At 44.0% G+C, this 16,032-nt stretch overlaps 1 protein-coding gene across 1 annotated transcript in view; it reads left to right on the plus strand.

Moving 5' to 3' along the window:
- The window catches only part of LOC147717639 (E3 ubiquitin-protein ligase TRIM39-like), a 548,063-nt gene that overhangs the window by 201,968 nt on the left and 330,063 nt on the right, over positions 1–16,032 (plus strand). Inside the window, exons 4-5 of the mRNA XM_086924433.1 lie at positions 5,694–5,924; positions 7,835–7,857. Of these exons, the coding sequence (XP_086780559.1) occupies positions 5,694–5,924; positions 7,835–7,857 (254 nt within the window). The remainder of the gene's footprint in view (positions 1–5,693; positions 5,925–7,834; positions 7,858–16,032) is intronic.

The raw sequence follows: 16,032 nt of genomic DNA on the forward strand, positions 1-16,032 counted from the left end.
CCTTTCACTGATACTGAGACACCATCCACAGACTGGATTATCCATGGTTGCATCACCCTACTGGTTACGACTTTCCAATTCCAATATTATCGCCAATAACAACAGGTAGGGAGATACGAAGCTCTAGGGGAAGGTTGTGTGCATGAATCCTGGGAGTTATCATTTAGGTTTAGATGTAGGAATGGGGACACAGACGTTTTCCTTAGTGGTTCCGACTGTGAGGATGCTTTAAGTGGGGCCCTAGTTTGCAAGGACATTTCTCTACATGGGGAATGCAATGCTTCTGTAGCGATTTTGTCCTGTTATCTGAAGGGTTTCCTGGCTACCCTGATTCATCCAGTTTTCAAGCTGCTCTCAAATGGGAGCTATTTGATGCTGAATGATCATCAAGGTTGAAATGGAACTGGCCATCGCTTTTCTGGTGACTATTAATTCCATAGTCACTTGTTGCACACAAGTATTGTAGGCAACGCAACGGCCTTCGATAAATGTTTCCAACATACTCTTTGATTCTCTGAGCAAACTGAAAGCCATGCTTTTTCAAAAGGATGTGGCCTTAACTTCAGCCAGAGAGATGTTTCTTCTCCAGGTGGCAAGGTCCTCGTGTGAGATACAGACACTACTCCACACTAACTTCCTGGTACATTTTGGGGAGCTGGTTCACCGTTTCTTTAACATGTCTGATACAAAGGGAATAGTTCACTTTTTAAATGTAAAGACTCTGGACTGGTTAGCACCTTTCAGACGACATTTGTAGTTATACCATCTTTCATACACTCCCGCTTATCCTGCTGCTTGTGGCCGGAATCCTGATTTTAATATTTTTGCTCTGCAATGGACGCGTCAGTTCAACCCGGAATGGAGACAGCACTGTTTGTGCTGCAATGCCGTGAGCGCATGGTACACTGCTTCGGCACACTTCAGGTTTGAGAATTAAATGAGCATTGGTTCTTGTCCTTCAGGCCAGTTTAACTTCACTGCGTACAACCTGCCTGCTTTGCAGCCACAAATGTGTTTTGGATCTAGGCCTAGGATCACAATCGGTTGCGCCTCTGGGCATTTAGGTACTGATGGACTCCTTAAAGGCGCATGTGTATTGTTGTCACCAGTGTGTTCCATTGCTGATTAATGTATTCTTCAAGCCACCTTGGGATGCTCTGGCTCCTAGTGAGATGGACACCGGCTCAACAACATGCTCACAGGATGCAGTCCCTCCTTCCGCGGCTACTGTGGGAATTTGATGGAATCACCTTTGCTCCATAAACCTGCTTCAAGATGCACCTCTGGGACCGTCGTTTGCAGTTGTCGGCATTAGCAATGTTGCATCGAACACACGGAACACATAAACAATTGGCTTTTTCCCTGTGGGACCAATTCATCCTGTTTTTAAAAAAAATTAATCAAAACCGCTTTTTGCTTTTTCTAGGCACCATTGCTTTCTGAGTGCTTGGAATTTCAAATAGTGTAATGACTTTAAGGCTTTTATATTATTATTTTAGAGGGAAGCTTGCCTTTTAGATGATTTTAAGATTAGTTTTATAACCTTTTTAATTTTAGCCTGTTGGCTGTTTAGGTAACTTTGATACATCGAGCCTTAGTATGAGGAGTGGGTGTTATGTTCCCGAGTTAGGCCCATGTAGCGAAGCTGCTCATTTCTTACATTGTCCTCTTTTTCACAATAACATTTCTGCTGTGAATGTTTGCACATTTTTGCATGCACAACAATGCTAGATTCGTTTCTCTGAAACAACACATCTAGCTACATGATCATGATGCCTCGAACATGTACAAGGCCTCTTTAAGCACTATGTACAAATGTCGTTCTATCTTCATCCACTGGGCTATAGAGCTATCTACATATCCATAACATTGCTAATCTACAACGTACATCGCAAGGCTGCTTTCTATTATAAATAATGAGCATGCCGATAGATTACGGAGGAGGCACTTCAGCTGACACTGAGGTTCCCTGCATGCTGAGACTTCACCTCGCAGCGGTCGTCCCTTGGGGAGATTCTTGGCTATTGCTACACTGAGAGTAGGGTTTCCATAGAAGGAGTACGCCTGACTCCCTTGTTTATAGGCCTGCATATATACACACTGTTTTAGCACCATGGTAAAACTGTATCTACTATTTACGCTTTTGCTGCCTGTAATGACTTTAATCTGCTTCTTTCAACTGATTATCGCAGCACATGTATTCTATACAAATATAATGTTGGTTCAAGCCCTCTAACATTTGCATTTGGATGGTGGTAATGCCCTGCTTCATAGCCTGCGAGACTGGCACCACTTAAGGACACACTAAATCCCACAGTAAATCTCATCCAGTCTCTGAGGAAATATGATCACATCTCCCCATGCTGATGGAACGCCATTCCCACCCCCTATTTGGGGTCTCTCACCATTTTAAAAACTAGTTGTATAATTCACAAAGCCATCATTGCCAGCACCTCTTCTTATCTTCCAGATAAGCTCGCTATTGCAGCTGTATCTCTTCACAACTGCAGCCATTCCACCATCAGACTGCAGACTAAGAGGTATAAAAAAATAATCAAGGCAGCAGGACTTTTGCATCTATGCACACAGGATCTAGAACAACTTCTTTGTATCCATTAGGACATGTTCAACACTGGCCTAAAGAAGACTATACCACAATGCCATAACTATGTCTCTATCACTCATTGACTTTATGCTTTATGCATAACTGAAGCTAGACATGGTGTTTGTCTGCTACATTATACAGCTCTTAAGTTGTCATGTGTCAGGCATGATTGGTTGATTTAGCATTCATTTCCAATTTGTTGCACTCTTGTACTGTTAGTAGAGGTGAGAATGTTCCCAAATTAATAGAGAGAGTTGACCCAAGAGTTTGGCCACATGCATAAACTGAATTGGAATTGGGGCCTTGATATATTTTCTGGTTTGTATGTGCCAACTTTGCAACAAAGGCCTGTTTTAGCAGGACATTTAGAGAAAAGGTTTCATGTACCCATATTCAAATGCAACCTAGCACAAATTCCAACTTTTGCTTGAAATGGACCTTCTGTGTAAATAAATTGCACCATGGGTTTCAGGTATATTGTAAGTGTCCTTTGTTGTTATACATGATAGAAAAACAGGAAATAGTTGAGCTGTTACCACTGATCTGTCCAATCCAATCCATCTCAACTTTACATTTTCACACTTTACAGGATAAGAAGTTACTTGCAGAGCAATACTATGTGAAATAAGGGTATGCATGAGCTGCTTGGGCCCATCTAAAGGCAGATGATTGATGAGAAGAACGCATCTTGTAGTAGTTCTTGTCAGGAATTAATTTTTACATAGGTGCATGCATGATTAGATGCTGTGGAGGAATAGTGCTACTAGGTACTGTGGCAAACTGTATGTATTGGAATATTTAATTATAAAAAATTTATCAGCAAGTCTAAAAGGGATCTAACTGCTTTACATATCCTTAATTATCTTTGGGAAGAGTCTACTCTGGAGGACAAGAGTTTAACTCACATGGTGCACATGATGGCTAGATTCAAAACTTTTGCTAAGGCTGTTTTATTTTCCCAGTCCAGTCCTGGTGAGATCCCTATCTTCAAAAATGTGGTTATGTCACTGACACAAACAGAAAACATGTTACAACGTTTTAAAAAACGTGGATACCCAGAAAGTACATTGAGAACAGCCCAACAAAGGGCACAGCTGAAATCCAGAGAGATGTTACTTGATTCAAAACCAACCAAGAAGGATATCAAAATAACATGCGTAAGTAAGTATTCTACTGTAAGCCATTTGGTTAAGAAAGCAATCAAAAAACATTGGCCAATGCTACAAACAGAACCAGACTTTCAAAACATTTTTCTGGAGGAACCCGTGTTTGCATACACCCGAGCCAAAAATTTGGGTGAAATCATTAAATATCCGGATAACAAAAAGGACAAAAAAATCCACAAAGGAACCATCCCTTGCCGAAATTGTAGTAACTGTCACAATATTTTGGAAGGGAATACCATCAGACATCCGATGAAAGGTAACCAAATAAAACTAGCAGTCACAGGAACCTGCGATACTAAAAATGTCATCTATCTAATTAAATGCCCATGTGGCAAGGTGTACGTGGGACACACGGAACGCAAACTAAAGACCAGACTAACAGAACACAAAAGCAATATCCGAACAAAAGTAATGAAATCCACGTTGGCTACTCATTTTTTGGAACATAGACACCAAATCAATCAAATAAAGGCTTGCATCCTTGAAATAGTTGAGAGAAAAGATGATAAAGACAATAAGAAATCTTTACTTATGCGAGAAAATCACTGGATCTTTTATCTACAGAGCCTGGTACCTCATGGAATTAATGAAAGAGTGGAATACAGCTGTTACTTATGACCCACTTATGAGGATGGTATTTACACATGAGCCTCGTGTATGGCATGCAGACTCTTTGAATTCTCTGTTGACTATCATGCACTTACCATTTTTAATTTTTTATTTTTTTAAATCGTAATATGTATGTATTTCTATTGATGTATAATTGACTCATGAACGTACACGTTGGTTTACTTAGCACGTATGTCCCTTTGTAGATACTGTCTCTTTAAATACTCTGTTCCTTTAAACACATTGGGTCTTTAAACACACACACTTCCGGTTAGCGCGTCACACGCCACCGGCAGAGGAGACCGTTCAGAACGCTGTAGACACCTAATGAAGCGCGCGTAATTTTCAGACGTTACGGGTAAGAACTGCTGATCCCTTTTAGTGTACTTAGGAAGCAGCGCGTAACACGTTTTGTTACTGTAAGAATTACGAACAACCCGGCTGGGTACTGCAACTAAGGCGCAGTTTAGAGGGCTTTGTACACGCTAGAACGTATATTTGACACAGCATTTTTTAAGACCTTGATGAACCAACCATTAGTGTATAACTTAGAAATCATAAGGAATTAACAATAGACGAGGAATGTATGAATCGTTTATTAAGTGGTTACATATATTTTCGAATGGTAATGGTTTTTGAACTTTATTAACATTATTTGTGTTTAGTACATTACAATGTGATGAAACAGAACATTCACATATGATTTGGTGATAGATATATATATTTTTTGTAGATTTCCCTGATGAAGCCCTATGGGCGAAATGCATTGGATTTTCCATGGATTGTGAAATGTGAATTTATGTTTGAAAAACGAAGAAATATGCAATGTGATTACATTTATTAATTACCAGCATATATGGTTGAAATTGAAAAGGATGAATTAAAAATCCTATAAAGAAGAAGAAAGACTTCGGTTTATTTTGTGTAAAAAAAACTTTATTGAGAAAAGTTCAGCTGAAGCATTCAGCAACATTTGACTGTGCCCTGGGGGAAACTATCGTATGGTTTACGGCAGTGCTATCCACATTGAGATCCCTATCTTGCCACAGTGAAGGTCATGAGAAATGATCAGTGCCGTTAAACAATATCAGTTTATCAATAGATGTGTCTATCCAAGCTTACAATGGAGCCATTCAGTTCTCTTCCCATCACAACAAAGCACTTCCTTTCTTCCACATAGGCTTCAAATAGCAGAATAGGATCAATCAACCAGTGAATGATAGGAAAAAGTATGTCATAGTGGATTAGCCCGAGTCAATTGATAAACGTATTACATATGTCTGAGGTGCTAGCAATTTATTTTTATGTTGCAGGCCATGTTCAAAAGCAAGAGAGCGCGAACCGCTAATGAGTTTGAGAAGCTCAAGGAGTTTTTGGAGAAGGAAAAATCTTGTCACCTAAAAGACCTGGAGCAGGAAGAGAAGAACAATCTGCAGAGCATCAAGGAGACATTAACTAAATTAGAAGAACAGCAATCCGTCCTCAGGAGCCTTATCACAGACATCGAATCCAAGTGTCAGCAGCAGGGTGTGGAGTTACTGAAGGTAAGCAAGGGTTTTAAATTGATACTAGATCGGCATACCTGTCTTAGTGTCAGAAAGCAGTAACTTTGTATTCTGGGCCCAGCAGGAGCGATATATAATAAGCAATAAAAAAATTAGGCAGCACTACCCTACCCTCGCTATGTCTGTCTCTGCCCAGGGTGTATATCAATGTGAAATATTGAGTAAGGTGTTTCTGTGTGTGATTAGGCTATTATTTCATAGGCTGAAAAAGTCATTAAACTTTGGAAGACCCAGGGCCTCTCGCCTCCTATGCTCAAATGCACAACTACTCTTGCAAATATCAATGATCAGACTTGCTCGAATGAAAAGTCGCTCTCTATGATCATCTTTGCGCAATCAACTCAAGTTTCAAAAAAGCGTTAAAACAGCTTTTTTTAAAGTGTGTTTTCCATCCCTCTTAGCGCTGACTCTGTGTGATCTTTTATTCACTTTTAGTAGAAGAGATGCTTATGAGTGGACGCTCACTTTATAAATTAAACGATTTAAGCAAAATTAGAAAGAAAAAGCACAACATTAATCCCACAGTGGTTTCAAAGCAGATCTTAAGGATAGAGTCCAAGCCTTATACTTGCATAGGCACTAACCTACGAAAATCACGTCTTTATTTTGAAACATCTACTCCTCTGGAGCAGCAGCCTGAAACACTGGACACCAATAACAGAAACTCCATTGATCAATACAATGCAGAAAAGCATGAATAGTGTAGTTGAAAACTATTGCAAAGACAGCCAGTATTTGTCAGGCAAGTCCAAAAGAAAACCAAGGACAAATTGAAAAGATACAACATGGGATATCTAGAGAATACATTATAGGGCTGTTGCGATGTATATATCTGTAGAGAAAATGTTCCTTGAAGTTGAAGACAGACTTGCCCAGGGACGTAGCTGAACAATGATTGTACCAGAACTGTAAAATAATCTTTTAGAAAAAGGGCCCAGATAAAAAAGTAAGACTTGAACATGAGAGGTCTCAGGCTTTGGAGTTAACCTCTTTCCTTCCCAAACATCAGCAATAACAGATTGTGCATTTAGCACATTGTGCAGAATGATGTTAGGAGATGAAGACCAAGACTGAGGTCTACAAGCATAATGTCTAGCTAAAACATTACTATGAGAATACGTCCTCTGAAATCAACATAGCTATACTGTTTGCAAAGAAATCCTCGTGACCATGGCCTAGCAACCAAAGTTGAGTTTGGCAAAAAACGAATAGGTAGATGATCTATTAACATCTCCAGGGTCTACGATTCATGAGATGGGGGAGACCTACTATTGTCTGCCGTCCAAATTTCAAGGAGAAAAATAGACCTAGATGAGCAGATGCATTAAAAAACTAGTTAAGTGTTTGAGAGCTCCCTGAAACGTTATTTCAGAATGAGTGTTAGAGTAAGCAGAGAGATAATTGCCATGTACAAAATAATCCTGCAAATTTTACACAAATTCAATTTTCTACCTTGGAATTATTAATTGTCAGTAGCACCTTGCTATGTTGCAATTAAATCTGTTGTCTGTTTTGTGACTGGGTGATTATTCTTCAGTACGTTATCTTTCCCTGTCCTCTTTCACACTGAATGACTGAGGTGCTATTAGTTTTATGTACATTGTGAGTACCGCAATTTGTGCCCCTCCGCGAGGGAGCGGACGACTGGTCTTGTATTTAGAGAAAGAGATGCCCTACTCGATAGTGAGTTTAAAGGCCCTGGGGGAACTGAGAAACTGATGACAGCCAGCAGAATGTATTCCTCCTCCACACAATCATCTCTTTATCTGAGCTAATCTTATCTTCAAGAAAGACTATTTTGCATTTGAGGAACTTTTTGAAATATAAATTTTACTGTGAACAAAAACTCAGTTATCTCCATTTTGACCTGTTTGTTTTTTTCTCCCCAGGATGTGAAGAACACATTGAGAAGGTATGATTATCCTTTATTAACAGCTCACCGTATAAACAATTAACAAGGAACTTTTACTTTTATCATTCTATAGTTTTACTTATGTATTTGTGATCCTTGAGTTGACCCATTTTTGATTGGTCAAATTAGGTGCTAACAGAATAGCTTTTACAATATTTGTACCATAAGAAGTATTTGTTTTGTTCCAGAAATTTAAAAATGATGAAACACAAGTAGATATTCTTGCTTCAGGCTTTCTACTCAGTGGGAAGTGATAGTCATATTTCTTCTTAGTATTTTATTTTGTGTCTAATTTTAATTTTAATAGCTTATTTCATTATTATTGTTCTATCCTTTATCTTCCTGTTAATTTTCTATTTTATTAAATTTTTAGGTCTCGCCTACACAACGCGAGCGTTGCATAGGAGGGGACCTCATGTAATCGACTTGCTTTTTGGGCCAAAAACGTGCATGCGTTGCATTGCCATCAACTTGCGGGAGAGCGTGCCGCCAAATGACAGCAATTTTCGCTCCCGCAAGTGCAGGCCCCAATTCCTCACCCCTGCTGCCACGCGAGCTTGTTACAAGCATGAGTTAGTAGGAAAATCTCCTACAATAACCAAGGCTGTACCATGCCCACGCGCTTTCCGTCCTCTGATAATTCTTTATGAATGTAAAGAGGGCCACACGCATTAAACTTGCAAGCTGATGATGACTGGTATAGGTAAAGGACACAATCTTCTTCAAACACTACTTAGCCTTCTGCAAAGAGACCTCGAAAAACGCACAAAAACCAAGCTCTCACGGCTGCGTCATGCTTTTGAAAGAATTTTTTATAAAAGTGGTGCTCCAGCGCCGCTCTGCGCACCGGAGCCTTGCGTCCGACACGTGGGTGCTCCGCAGAGAGGAACGCACTGTATCAGCGCGTGCTGGCCTTGCGATTACACAACGGCTGTCAGCGGGTCCAACATCTGCCGGGGTAGCCTTGTAACGTGAAATGATAACTCGTTTCTCCGGTGGGAAGAGCTGAGCTGGAAAAATAAATCACTTTCACTCGGGCTGGACGGGAGAACATTCCAGCGCTGAGACGCTTCTCGGAAGGTTTGGCGGGGTCTAGTGCCTGCGTTGTGTCTTCAGTGCGCTGCAGAATCACCCATGGATGCCCGCTCTGACAATGAACTCAGGAGAGCGCCTCTATGTGCCGGGCACTTGTGCTAGGGCTAGTGTACCCACAGCCTGCACATGACTATATGTGCTTAGCTTTTATTTTCATGTTTGAGGTGCAGTTAAAGATTCATGCACTCTGGCGGTGCTTTAAAAATTGAGTGGGACAGCCTGTGATATTGTATAGGGGCTTAAAGAAGTTAAAAAAATCTATTCGGGTAGAACAGGGGAAGCATGTGCTTACACAATGGTTCATTGGTCCGACGTTCCCTAGTAGAGAGAGGTTCAGCTGGTTCAAAGTGCTGCCTGGTTGCCTAGTGCTTGCGTTCACACAAGCGTGCTCGTGCGCATCCATTATCATTAGAATGCTGCTGCTTTGATCGCGATCACTTTCACTTTCGTGCTTATCTAGGGGCAACACTTCCTTCTCCAGAATGCCTTGCCGGGAAGAAGCTGACCTCCTCTGTGTCTTATGAGCTGGCCAGAAATGTGCAAATTTTGGACGTAACTAATTGTAACCTTCCCGAATAATAATTTTTGCTTTAATTGCAGACTAGGATTTTATATTTGGAGACTTGCTTTTTTGTGTCCATCCGTTATCATTAGAATGCTGCTTCTGCCTTGACTTTGGAGCGTAGACTTTGAACTGCGATATAATGCATAAAGGTTTAATAATACAATTATACTTTAACATTAAAGACAACTAATCACCCATTGCAGCTGTATGTAAATCTTGACGACTGTATCCAGCCATCAGGGAGCTTGTTTTATACAGTTTCTAGCATCTTCTCCACTCCTGCCAGAGAGCATTCAACGCAGATGTTTCGGAGATAAGGATTTAAGCCGGATCCCAGGCCTACAGTATCCATTGTGATTGGATAAGAAGCCCATAAAAAGACCAAGAACATCAAGCACGTGCCGTTACTGTGCCCGGCATACTGTGCGCAGCAGCTCATATCTGGGGAGAGGGGAGATGAGATAATTAACAACATCTCTCCAGAGATCAGTGACATCACGAGGGTTCGTTCCTCGAAAATGTGCAGAAATGCACACACAATTCGGTGGTTGTTGTACTAGAAAGACAGACTAATATAGTTTTATTTACCAGGATTGGGAAAGTGAGATAACACGATTATTCTTTGCTTCAGACTCCAGTAGAACTGCCGTCTTTGGTTGCAAGTTCGGAATTGTTAAATAAACCATAATTATCGTAGGTGAGAAAATAATGGCTCCGGGAGCTGGGCATCTATTCTGAGACATCGAGGTCATGGGTTCATCAACTGGCATGGCCGAAGGAGACTTATCTGTCTGAGGACGATATAATGACACTTTTAATTGGGTAATTATATCACTCGATATTTCAAGCACCTACAAAAGGTTCAGTTTATAACATGAATTTTATACATTATTGTCATCATTAAAAGTGGTCTAAAAAGTGGGTTTATTCTTTATGTAGCTGACATTCATGCTGATAAATAGTGTGATCTCCTCATTAAGGATTTTGAAGTGCACAAGCCTTCAGCTACATCTGGGCGAATTGCTAATGATCAAAATATTTATTTATCAGAAACATGAATGGTACAGCCTTTTGAATACAGTACTGCACCTGATCATTTCTCTAGGCTTCTGACATCCAGGGCAAAGAGATGCTAAACTATAACGTTTTTTTAAATTTATTTTATTTGAGTGTTGTATAGCGCTGGCTAGACCCGGAGGTATCAGAGCACTTTACAGGAGGAACGGTGAGTTACAAGTTACATCTATATTTTATTAAGTACATTAAATTCAATCTAGGTGTCCATTTCAAAAAACGTTTACCACCATGCTTACTTCTCTTCAGAAAAGGTCTACAGAACTTCCAACAAATGCTCTTATCAGTATGCCATGAAGAACATTCCAATCAATCAATCAATCATTTGTAAAGAGCACTACATACCCGCGAGGGTCTCGAGGCGCTGGGGGGATGAGGGGGGACGCTACTGATCGAACAGCCAGGTCTTGAGTAACCTCCTGAAGATCAGCTGGTCTTGGGTCTGTCGTAGGCTCAGTGGGAGGGTGTTCCATGTCTTGGAAGCGAGGTGGGAGAAGGATCTCCCACCGGTGGTTGTTCTTCGGATACGTGGGACAGTGGCGAGTGAAAGGTCGGCAGAGCGTAGCTGGCGGTTGGAGGTGTAGAAGGAGGGCCGTCTATTGAGGTAGGCTGGGCCGGTCTTATGGAGTGCCTTGTGTGCCTGGGTGAGGAGCTTGAAGGATATCCTCTTGTTGACGGGGAGCCAGTGCATGTTTCTCAGGTGGCGGATGATGTGGCCTGGCGTGGTACGTTGAGGATCAGTCGTGCCAAGGCGTTTTGGATGCGTTGTGGTCGTTTGATGAGCTTGGTCGGGGCTCCCGCGTAGAGGGCGTTTCCGTAGTCGAGTCTGCTGCTGACGAGGGCCTGGCTGACTGTCTTTCTTGTATCTGTCGGGATCCATCTGTAGATCTTGCGAAGCATGCAGAGGGAGTTGAAGCAGGAGGAGGAGACGGCGTTGACTTGCTTGGTTATTGAGAGTGTTGAGTCGAAAATGATTCCCAGGTTGCGTGCGTGGTTGGTTGGTCGGTGGAAGTCGGGGCTGCCCCCAGTGCCGTCGGCCACCAGGAGTCGTCCCAGGCTGAAGGGTTGGTGCCAAGGATAAGGACCTCTGTCTTGTCCGAGTTCAGCTTCAGACGGCTGGTCTTCATCCAGTCGGCGACGACCTTCATTCCTTCATGGAGGTTGGCTTTGGCGGTGATGGGGTCCTTGGTGAGGGAGAGGATCAGCTGAGTGTCGTATTCGTAGGAGATTATGTTTAGGTCGTGCTGTCGGGCTACGTGTGCGAGCGGGCCATGTAAATGTTGAACAGCGTCGGGCTGAGGGAGGATCCCTGGGGTACACTGCAGATGATCTCTGAGGCTTTGGAACGGAATGGAGAGAGGCGTTCGCTCTGGGTTCTGCCGGAGAGGAAGGAGGTGGTCCAATCCAGAGCCTTGTCTCGGATCCCTGCGGCGTGCGCGTAGTGTGCGGTGGCAGACGGTGTCGAAGGCAGCAGAGCAGTCTCGCCGTTGTCCAGCAGGGTCCTGATATTGTCGGTGGAGGCGATGAGGGCAGTCTCGGTACTGTGAATGCATATATTTGTTTATGCATAGAGCGGGGCCTCAATCTCCGAGCCGTTGCCGGGTGAGGTGAGGCTTGACTCCCACACACTGTTGGGTAAGTCTTTTTCATTGTTTTCAACTTTGTATTCAGAAATTTCTGTGGTTTATTTTAAGTGCAACCTGTGATAAATCAAAGTGGCCGGTCTAATTTGGACTGGCCGTGCTAAGTCTTATATTGGTCCTTATGTTATAATAGTGTAACCTGCTTCGGGGATAATTGCTCCTGTAAGCTTGTTATGTTTAAAGAACACATAGTAGTTTTTTCTTCTGTTTTTTTTGTTTACAGGACTGCATCCTCTATCAACAAACGGTTCAAGAGGATACGGTAGGATGGTCCTATTGACCACACTGTTAGTTTGACAGTCTTAAACTTCTGTCTGTCATCTTCACTTTTTTACACTACTATCAGAGTGTACCTTTGCAGTAGCAACATTCCATATAAATGGCCCTGAAGAATGCCGGTGCAATTTCACCTATTGGCAGAAACATGTTGGCCTATTTAATCACACAGCAAAGTAGACAGTGATTTTGTCACACTGTCTTGCATCTCTTTTTAATCTGACGTCCAGGTGAATACTAATAAAAAGTTTTTCGTTTGCCTTGATCGTCATCTTAACATCACTTATTCACTTTTCTTTTTGCACTGCACTGTACCAGCACCGCCCAGTGGCGTGGACACTTCTATTGTATGAGCCATAATTGTGTGTTGTCTAGCCAACTCATCTAGGCTTGGACACACCAACTTGGTTCTAGACGTCCTACATGACGAGGCTCCGCCAAGTGGGTGGGCTGATAGGATATCTATTGTACACCTAGTGTCTAGTGACCACTTTGGTCTGATTCAGTGCAATCCAAATGTGTAGCTTTCAATAAGGACCTTGTAGACTTGGCACTTTGCCTCTCAGACCCTCCAACTCTTCTTGTTCTTTATAGTTCCAATAGGGGTGATCCGAGCTTGGACGGTCTATAAATATATTCCCCTTGACCCTCCTTAACCCCTTCGAGGCTAATGACGAGCTGGCCTCGTCATGGCGCTTACCTGCCGTGCGCGGATGACAAGGCCAGCTCGTCATGAATAATGGTAATTTTCATCCTGCAGCACAGGACGGGAAAACGCCTAGCAGCCATGGGGTTAAATAGTTGTTTTTCTGTTCTGGGCTGGCCCACTTGCTGGTGTCTCTGTGGGGGGGGGGGGGGGGGGGGTTCTGCGGGGCGAGGGTGTTGTCACAGTCCTTGATCCAGCGTCTGAGGCTGTGGGCAGCGTCGTCGGTGTTGGAGGGCTCGGTGGGAGGGCAGAGAGCGAGGTTTGCGTGTAGTTGGTCTTCGGTGATTTTGCTCCAGCAGCGGCGGGGGATCTGTTGGGTGCAGTGGGTTTTTGGAAGGCGAAGTGAATGCAGCGGTGGTCGGTCCAGAGGAGTTCGGTGGTGTGGCTGACGGAGATGTGCGGGCTTGAGGAGAAGACGGGTTGCTTCAGTCCGAGGTTAGTGAGGTTATCGATCAGGGTTGTGGGGTTGTTGTCGTTGTTGTTCTCAAGGTGAAAGTTCAGGTCTCTGAGGAGGATGTAGTCGGTGGAGGTCAGGGCGTGCATGCTGATCAAGTCGGCGATAGAGTCGCTGAACTGGGGGCGGGGTCCGGGGGATCGGTAGATGAGGGTGCCTCTGAGGGTGGAGTTAGGGTCTGTGTGGATCTGGAAATGCATGTGTTCGACGGTGCTGAGCGCGTCGTCGGTGCTAGTCGAGACCCTGATGCTGTTCTTGTGGACGATGGCGATTCCTCCTCCGACTCCGATGGTGCGGCTCAGCGGGTGATCTTGTAGCCGTCTGGGATGGCTATGGCGATGTCGGGTGCGGTGGAGTCGTTAAACCAGGTCTCTGTCAGGAAGGCGACGTCCGGGGATGTTGTGTCGAGCAGGTCCCAGAGCTCGACGGCATGCTTGCGGGCGGAGCGGGTGTCCAGTAGTGTGCATCGAAGGTGGTTGGGGTCTTTCTTGGCGGGTGGTTTGTCGGCTCTGAGGCTTGTGAAGCTGCAGTTGCGGCTGGTGAAGGGGCCGTGTGTGCGTTTCGGGCGGCTTGAAACAGGTGTAGCTCCGTTCGGAGTTGAGAGGGTGCTGGCGTTGTAGTGGCGGCGCTCGTCGTGGTGGGATGAGGGGACCAGGGGTTCTGGCACTGGGCGCGGTCCAGGCGCGGACGGGCGCAGACCGGCTTGCCTTAGGCGCACAAGCGTCGGGGCCATGCAACGGACTACGTATATGGGGAGGTGGGAGGGAGGAGCGGCTGGGAAGCGGGGCAGCGAATGGGCAGTGGGCAGTCGGGGCTGGTGCCGCAGGGGACGCAGTGGCGAGGTTGGTGAGGGACATCGAAGGTAACAGAAGGAAAAAGGGGCACAAAATCGAGGGAAAAACAAGTGGCACTGAAGGTAAAAGGGACACAGAAACTAGGGAAAAACGAGTGGCACAGAGGGCAGAAGGGCACAAAAAACGAGTGGAACAGAGGGCAGAAGGGCACAAAAAAAGAGTTGAACAGAAGGCAAAAGGGGCACAAAAAAAGGGATAAACGAGTGGCACAGAGGGCAAAAGGGCACAAAAAACGAGTAGAACAGAAGGCAGAAGGGGCACAAGAACAAGGGAAAAACGAGTGGCACAGAAGGCAGAAGGGCACAAAAACGAGTGGAACAGAAGGCAAAAGGCACAAAAACGAGTGGAAAACAAATGGCACAGAGGGCAGAAGGGCACACAAAAAACGAGTGGAACAGAGGGCAGAAGTGCGAAAAAAGGCGAGTGGAACAGAAGGCAAAAGGGGCACAAAAACAAGGGAAAACGAGTGGCACAGACGGCAAAAAGGGCACAGAAATAACGGAAAAACAAATGACACAGAGGCAAAATACAGTATACAGAAATACAGGGGCAGCTAAGAACAGAAGGCAGAACGGGCAGAGAGGCACGGGGGCAGCGAGGGGAACAGGAGGGAAAACCGGGCAGAGACACGGGGATAGCAAGGGGTACAGAAGGAAAGACCGGGCAGAGAGAGCACAGGGACAGCGAGGGGAACAGAGGGAAGAAGCACGACCACGGACAGGCAGCGAGGGAAGATAGACACCAGCAGTCACAGACACAACAATGAAAATACTGGCAATACAATAAAAACAATAAGCGGAAGATGAACAAACCTACGGCCTTCCACTGGCCACCAGGGATGAGGCACAGGTGGTAGCCTGCGGGTGGAGGAGGTCTTTGATCTTTCTCAGCAGCGACAGCTGGGGCAGGGGCACACAGGCGGAGCTGTGTGGAGGGGGAGCGACCTATCTGGTGGGGTCATGGGTCGCTCCCTTTACCCCACCAGGTTGATTCTTCAGACAATTACTGAGACACAGCTGATTGTATCAATTACTCAAAACTCATATTGCTAAAGTCATTATTTATTATAACATAACTTCAACAGTGTGAACCAATTCAACATTGTAATGTGCCTTGATTTATAATGTAGTGCATTGAGCGCTCAAGGATCCTATTCTCCTGTTTAAAATACATCATGTCCAGGTGAGAAATTCCATCATCTCCAAAGTTCAAATATATATATAATCTGCTGGCCCCATACACTTGTAGTCCCCAATTCTAAATCAAATGTATAAGAAACCTGTTACTTGAACTGTACTTTTCTTATTTATCTACTTGAGTATTTTGTCAGCAGTGTATTCCAAGCAAAGTTATCAGAAAATGTACCTCTTACTGCTGTGTTGGCATATCCCCAACTCTTTAGAAATAAATCCCTCAGGATACATATTCAGGGCCTATATTGGCATCAGAATCTGTTTAGATCACAAATAAACAGTATGATTATATCCTCTATGCTGTCTTCCTCATCT

The sequence above is a fragment of the Lissotriton vulgaris genome, chromosome 5 (assembly GCF_964263255.1).
Source record: "Lissotriton vulgaris chromosome 5, aLisVul1.2, whole genome shotgun sequence".
Lineage (NCBI taxonomy): Eukaryota > Metazoa > Chordata > Amphibia > Caudata > Salamandridae > Lissotriton > Lissotriton vulgaris.